This window comes from Corvus brachyrhynchos, unplaced genomic scaffold (assembly GCF_000691975.1).
Source record: "Corvus brachyrhynchos isolate BGI_N302 unplaced genomic scaffold, ASM69197v1 scaffold5, whole genome shotgun sequence".
Classification (NCBI taxonomy): domain Eukaryota; kingdom Metazoa; phylum Chordata; class Aves; order Passeriformes; family Corvidae; genus Corvus; species Corvus brachyrhynchos.
The window spans coordinates 6881274-6888257 of record NW_008238321.1 but is presented as its reverse complement, the minus strand read 5'-3'; the positions used below and the strand labels follow the sequence as shown (position 1 = coordinate 6888257).

Below are 6984 nucleotides of genomic sequence, written 5' to 3'. Positions count from 1 at the left end.
AGGCTCTGGCTGCCAGCTCCGACCCTGCTTTGGAGTGGGGAGCAGCTGGGAGCTGCAAGAGCAGTGTGAAAATAGCCTTATAAGGCCAAGACACGCCGGCTCCAGCCTCCGCACAGCCCCGGCTGGGCTCGCTCCGCTCCAGCACCCGCTCACCGGATGGGTGCCCATGGGGACGGGGCTATACATGGGATGTGTGGCCCCAGACTTGCTGCCTGGGCTCCCCTGGGGTGGGTGCTGCCCATGTCCAGGTGAGGTGGCACTGGGTGGGAGAGGAGCCCGAGGGTGCTCCCGGCCAGTTTGCAGGCAGCTCCCAGCCTCGCTCAGTGTTTAGACTCGCTGTCTGTGGACATAAACACCGACTCTGCTGAAAAGTGGCCCCTGGCTGAACTCTCCTGCACTTCACCCCCTTCTCAAACTGCTCCTGGGGAAGAAAATTCCTTCCCACTGGCAAAAGGGGAGCTGATCTTGTTTTATGTCCTGGTGGAGGCTCGGGAGAGCTCTTCAGGGGCTGGCATGCAAGGACAGGTGTGTGTGGCACTTGCTAACCCATCCCACCTCCTTGGGGTGGGTGACCCGGGGCTGTGGGGAATTCCTTCAGCAAAACAAATCTCAGGAGCTGACTGTCGGCGCCTGTGATGAACTAGCCAGGGTCAACAGTGGGGAAATCTGTAGTGGGGCTGGGGGAAGTGGCATTTGTGGCATTTATCCATCTGGGGGATGTTTTGCATTGCTGGCTGGATTACACCAGGGCAAGTGTTGTGTCCTGTCCTCTCCTTGTGCTGGCACAGGTTTGTTGCCAGTACAGAGGCACATTGGCATGTGCCAAGGCCACATCTGCAGAGCACTGCTTGTGCCTCCATTTGTGAAAGGCATAATGGCTTCTGGCAGGCTGGTGAATCCAGGCAGTGGTGACATATGGGGGCATCTTCCCCAGTTTCTTGCACAGGGCCACAAGGTGTGAGTACTGAAGTGCAGGGGACATGTGTTGCTTGATACTTCAATGTGAATGTGGCACTTGAGGACATGGTTTAATGGTGAACATGGTGGTGATGCTGGGTTGGTGGTTGGACGGGATGATAAAGGTCTTTTCCAACCTTTATGATTCTGTGATTCCCCTGCCAGTGGTAAAAAGCTGTTTTTCCATTCCCTGGTGCATGGCCAGAGGTTTCTCAGTAGCTTTCACTGAGCAATGGATGCTGATACAGGAGGTTTGCAGGTGGGAAAGGTGTGCTCAGGTGGCCAAGTAAAGATACCTCCCTTTTGCCTGGATGGCACAGGGAAAGCAGTGCTGCCATGGGCGTGTGGAAGCACAACCTTCTGCTGCCCTTTGGTGGATGACTGCTCCAGTCCATCCTTTTGCAGAGTCTGCAGAGGTTGTTTTCAAGAGCCTTTGTCTAATTTAATAAATCCAGGATGCTCAGCCTGCCAGCTGATCTATAAGTGTAATAAGATCCGCCCACCGCAGCGCTCCAGCCCCATTGTGGCCCTATCGATAGCCTCGTGCCTGGTGGCAGGAAGCCCAAAAGGCTCATTAAAGCCCTGCTGCCACGCCAGCCGTACTCGCCTGGCGCCTGGGCAGCTCGGGGCAGGCTGAGCCAGCCCTGTGTGTGTGCACAGAGCATCCCCAGCTGGGATTTGGGAGCTGTATCCCCAGCTGGGATTTAGGAGGTCATGCCTCCCCTTGCATGGCTGAAAAGGGGTGGCTCTACATCTGAAAAAGGATCCTCTGCAACCACCTGAAGGGTGGTAGCCGGCTGTGGGTCAGTCTCTTCTCACAGCTAACAAGTGATAGGAAAAGAGGAAACAGCCTCAAGTTGCTCCAGAGGAGGTTTAGATTGGATATTAGGAGAAATTTCTTTACTGAAAGGGTGGTCAGGTATTGGAACAGGCTGGCCAGAAAAGTGGTGGAGTCACCATCCCTGGAAGTGTTCAAAAAACATGTAGATGTGGTGCTTAGGGACATGGTTTAGTGGAGGATTTGGTAGTGCCCTGGGTTAATGATTGGAGGTGTTTCTATGATTCTGTAACTTTTCAAGGAGTTGGTGCTTTCTTGATGGCCTCCAGGTGGGAATGGTGGATGTGGCTGTGGTTTGGGCTCCCAGTGCCGTGCTGGTGCTGGGAGCTGCGTGTCCAAGCTGTGTCTGTGCCCTTGCTCAAGCTGTGGTTGTCTCCACATTGCCCTGATGTGCCCGTGACAATGCGACAGCGGGGTCTTGCTCCCTTCTGTTTGCATCCTGCCTGGAGCACCGTGATCAGCTGAGCCCGGGCACTGGGAGGGGGGAAGCTTTTAGCAAGCACAGGAGCTGCCTTTGCAGAGCACTCGGGAGTGCTGTGAGTGAGCTGCGCTCGGCAGCCACCCTCATGAATATTTTAGCTGGGAAAATTAACATTTGTCAAGACACATTTAAGGAGGCATCGTGGATGTCTCTTCCCCAGGCGCTGCAGGCTTGCTGCTGCTCAGGGCAGTGCTGGGAGCCAGGGCAGAGCCAGCCAGATCCTGGATGCTGAGCCCAGAGTGGGACAGCAGAGCCATGATCTCCCCTGGGACAGCCAGGCCCGGGTGCCAAGGCAACCAGCCCGCCATGTGAGATAGACAAATGGTTGTGGGTTTGTTTTTTTTTTTCTCTTCCCCTCCTGGTTCTTGGCAGAAAGTAAAATGTCCCTTTTGTTTGGTTTCCTCCTCCCCCTGCCCCATCGCCTTTCTTTAAAGGTTGTGTTCCAGATTTCATCAACCCACGTTGTGTAATAGCCCCGGAGAATGGGTTGGGCATTGGCCATGTCCCATGGAGGCCGTGGCAGAGCCTCTCCTCGGGAGCTTGACCGTGGGGTTACCTGCTCCAAAACATACTGTGTACAGCTCCAGAGCAAAGCTCCCTTGTATTTTGTATCAAGCTGCCATGATTCCCATGTGTTAAAAATGACAGGGAAGGTCCTTGGAAAAAAATTCAGAAAGTTTTGAATCTAAATAATCCTGTTTTTCTACCTCAAATAATCCTGTTTTTCTTCCTCAGCCCTGCAATGCCTTATGGAAATGAGGGACTTTGCAGATAAACCCTTTTGATTTACAGCATCAACTCCTGTACCTGGGAGTTCATCACCCGTGGAGCATCCAGCATTGTGCAGGAGGATGCAGTAATGCCCTGATTGGGATTTCTTCCTTCAAACTTCTAAGAGGTCCCCGATCTTTCTGTCCCTCCTTTCCACTGCCCAGGTAGGGGGCTGCTGCAGTTGCTGAGCTCTGCATCCTGGGAGCATCCATCCAAAGATCCCTGCATCTCATCCAGAGGCTGCTGGTATTGTTGATGTGGAGGGCATGGCATGACTCACGCCCTGGGCACCCAGGGAGGGAGAGGAGGAGGAGGAGGAGGAGGAGGAGGAGGAGGAGAGCACTCTATAGGCTTTGTGTGTTATGGAGAGGGATGCTGTGAGCACGTGTGTGTGTCAATAGGGATCTGTCATTCCAGAGGGGAACAGCAATGCAATTGTTTCTTGTCTCCGGTTCCTCTTCTGGCACTGGCAGCGTGGAGAGCTGGAGCTGCTCCTGTGATGCAAGTGCTCCCTTTCCTGGGAGCTGGTGAGGGGCAGGGACTGCTCAAGTGACTGGGCTGGAGGCGCCTGGTGGCCTCAAGGAGAGCTGGTGATGGTGGCCATAATGGTGTCCTCTGCTTCCACAGAGGTGCACCTTGCGGCACTTCTACTCCTACCCCCAGTTAAATGACACACCCAGCCACCAGATCCAGTTCTGGGATAGCTGTGGGCTCCATCCCATTTGCAGCAACATGGGAGATGGCAAAGGCAGGGCTAGTGCCTGGGGATGGGGCTGTCCCTGAGCTGGGGACTGGCAGCAACCAGCAGCTGGAGCAGGAGCTGAGCCTGAGCATCCACTCCTGCCTCACCCAGACACGAAGCCACCTGGGGCCTGATGCTGGGTTCAGCCCTGTATCAAAGCATCTGCTCTTCCAAGGGCTGGTTGAAATCCCAGCCTTGTTGTTTTGGTGTCTCTGCCATGCAACACCTCTCTGCTTCTGCATTTATTTATTCCCTTCCAACTGCTGGAGCCACAAAGTCCTCACTTGGCCAGTGACCAGCTTTGCTCATCCTTCTCCAAGGTTCCCCAGCCTTGAGAAATCCCCCAGCCCAGAAACAGGTGCTCAGAGGCAGAGAAGGGGTCCAAGCCATCTCCTTTACCTTGGTGGAGTTTGTGTGCACACACGCATTTCCACCAGGCACCATTTGCATTTTGATTCACTTCAAAGTGCCTGCACTGCCTCCAAGGAAGGAAACAAATGGTGTAAAGGAATTTACATCCCAAGCAAGCGAGGCTGCTGGTCTGTCAGGTTTCATCTACTGCTGAGGGGTGCAGGGGTGCAGGGGAGCTGCTGTGGGATGGAGGGTTCATCCCTGGGGCCGCAGGTGGAAGAGGGTCATTCCCAGCTTTGCTCCTAGCCCGTTCGTGGTGTCTGGCTCAGAGATGCAGTGCTGGATGGAGACCCATGTGTCAGGCTGTGCAAGATGCCAGCATTCACCCTTCACAGGGAGGGCTGAGCGGCAAAACCACTTTGCAGGGCCAGCCTGGCTGTGGGGGGGCCCCAAACCGGCTCCTCTGCTCCTGGCATGCTTTGGTCAGGGCTGGGTGTGAGCAGCAGGAGCAGCTGCCCTGAACTGCCATGGGGTTGGAGGATGTTGGTTCTTCCTCTCCTCCTGTGTGCCAGCTCCCTGCCAAATCCCTCAGGGGCCTTACAGGGAGTCAAGGGACTGAGTGGCCCAGGATCTCCCTATGGGACTGGGGCTCCCTCCCTGCTCACCCCTCTGTCCTTGTTGAATTCCCTGGTGCAAAACTGCTCTGGGAGGTGAAGGAGGTTGGACCCAGACCTTACAGTCCTGGAGGCCTTGGCTGTGCCGGAGGCCAGCGAGACAAAAACTTTTCTGAGATTGCACTTGGAACAGGAGAAAGTTTTTCCGTTGGGTTTTTATAGCTCCCGGAAAGCGGGGTTTTATTTTTGTTGTCTAAGACAAAAAATCCTCTTAGGAGCTGACTACCCGCGGCGGTGCAGGGCGGGAGGCTGGACATGTGCCATGCTGGGGGTCTGGGCTGGGCTTTGCTTTCCCTCCCTCCATCCTGGGGGTTCTCTGGATGCTGATTTCCACAAGGAAAAGAGGAGGGTTTGTTGTCCCTGATGTACAGCTGGTCCCGTTCATGTACCCAGTGCTGCAGCCCCTGTGACAGCTCCTTGCCACCCCTCGGCTGCCATAGGATGCTCCCACCCAGGGAGACAGCTGCAGGGAAAGCCCTTTCCTGGGGAAAGGGGCTATTTCCTACTGCCTGCAGTTGGTAAAACTTGGAGCTGTGGCGGTCTGATATGAATTCTCTGGGTTTATAGGCTGGGGCCATTGAGCTCTCCCAGTCACCCTTTCTTTGCATGGCACAGGCTGCTTTTGGAGGGGTTTTGCTGGCAGGGGAGCTGGTTTCCATGGTAAAAACCTTAACAGCATCTGCCAGAAATCCGTCTCCTTGTTGGCCCGGCCATCTGGAGGGCACAAGGAGGCTTTGGCAGGTTGGGGAGGTGTCCGCAGGCTGCTTCAGGTCCTTCTTTGGTGCCACTGGCAGCTTGGAGGGATCTCTCCTTGGTCGTTTATGTCCCAGGTGCAGGTTTGCCCTGGGATGCTGGAAGGACCCCGGTGTCACCGAGCCTGGTGGGGACAGGCAGGCTGGGAGCCATGGAATTGCACGGGGGGGGAGGGCTGCGGGCACCGGGAAGGAGTGGATACACTGTAATCGGATGAGCCAGCGCTGCTCCAGATGGACCTGTCAGCTTTTGTCAGCGCTGACACCCCTCTGGGTGTCCCTCAATGTCCCCTTGGGCCACAGGGGCCACCACCTGTCCCACTTCACCAGCTCTGCTTGTAGCAAAGGGGCCGAGAGGTGACACTGTTCACAAAACCCACCAAGCAAGGTCCCTTCCATGCTGTAGTCCCTTCCTAGCAAACTTCATGAGTTTTTTTAATTTTAATGGGGAAAACCTGGCTCTTGTGTCTGTCTGTTTGTCCCTGAGCCATCCTGTGCTGAGGGCAGTGGGACTTGCTGCTTTGCCACTCTCGTCCCCAGGTGCCACCCCACCAGCCCAGATGGTTTGCAGCTGCAGACCCAAAGCTGGCCACTCAGTGCCTTTCCTTGGTGTCTGGGTGCCACAGCAAGGCAGCCATCCTTCTCTGGATACTTGGCATAGGAGAAGCACCTTACTGGCAGCAGTGGGCCAGACTGGTATGGCAGGAGTTTAGCTGTTGGTCTGTGTCCCCAGATGTGCGGCACAGAGCTTTGGATGGATCTGGATACTGGGGGGCAAAGCATCCTGGTGTCCACCAGGAGAGGTTTTAGGGCTCAGCTCTGCACTCCTCTGCTCTTCTCTCCTTAATGTTGCTCCTTTCTCCTTTCCCTCGCAGCCAACCACCCTTCCGCAGGGCACCATCAACATGAACCAGTGCACGGATGTGGTGGATGGGGAGAGCCGGACAGGGCAGAAATTCTCCTTGTGCATCCTGACGCCAGAGAAGGAGCATTTCATCCGGGCTGAGAACAAGGAGATCATCAGTGGGTGAGTGCAGATCTGGGGCTGAGCCACTCCCAGGCTCATCCATTAGCCAGGAGGAAGAGGAGGGTGCCCAAGGCTGGGTGCTATGGCTGTGCATACCCAGGCTGATCCTGGGTGCTGGGGATCCTGATGGGTGCTGCGGAGACCCTACAGTGCTTTTAGGGATCCCATTAGGTACCCAGCCCATTGGCACAGGTCCTGTCCCCACACCAGTGGCAGGTCCCATAATTCTGGGGCTGGCATGTCCGACCCTGAGTACCATACACCGTCTGGTCCTCATCCATCCCTGGGCAGACATGGAATCCTGGGGTGGATGCTTCTCCCCAGGGATGGAAGCTCCTTTGTCCCAGGGGAGCATCTGACCTCCAAGGATGATTAAAGTATCGCAGGAATG

At 55.6% G+C, this 6984-nt stretch overlaps 1 protein-coding gene across 14 annotated transcripts in view; it reads left to right on the top strand.

Moving 5' to 3' along the window:
• The window catches only part of MPRIP (myosin phosphatase Rho interacting protein), a 78256-nt gene that overhangs the window by 25207 nt on the left and 46065 nt on the right, over nt 1-6984 (top strand). For all 14 annotated transcript variants that reach the window (XM_017734076.1, XM_017734071.1, XM_017734066.1 and 11 more), the window contains exon 4: nt 6442-6593. In XM_017734076.1, coding sequence (XP_017589565.1) covers nt 6442-6593 — 152 coding nt within the window. The remainder of the gene's footprint in view (nt 1-6441; nt 6594-6984) is intronic.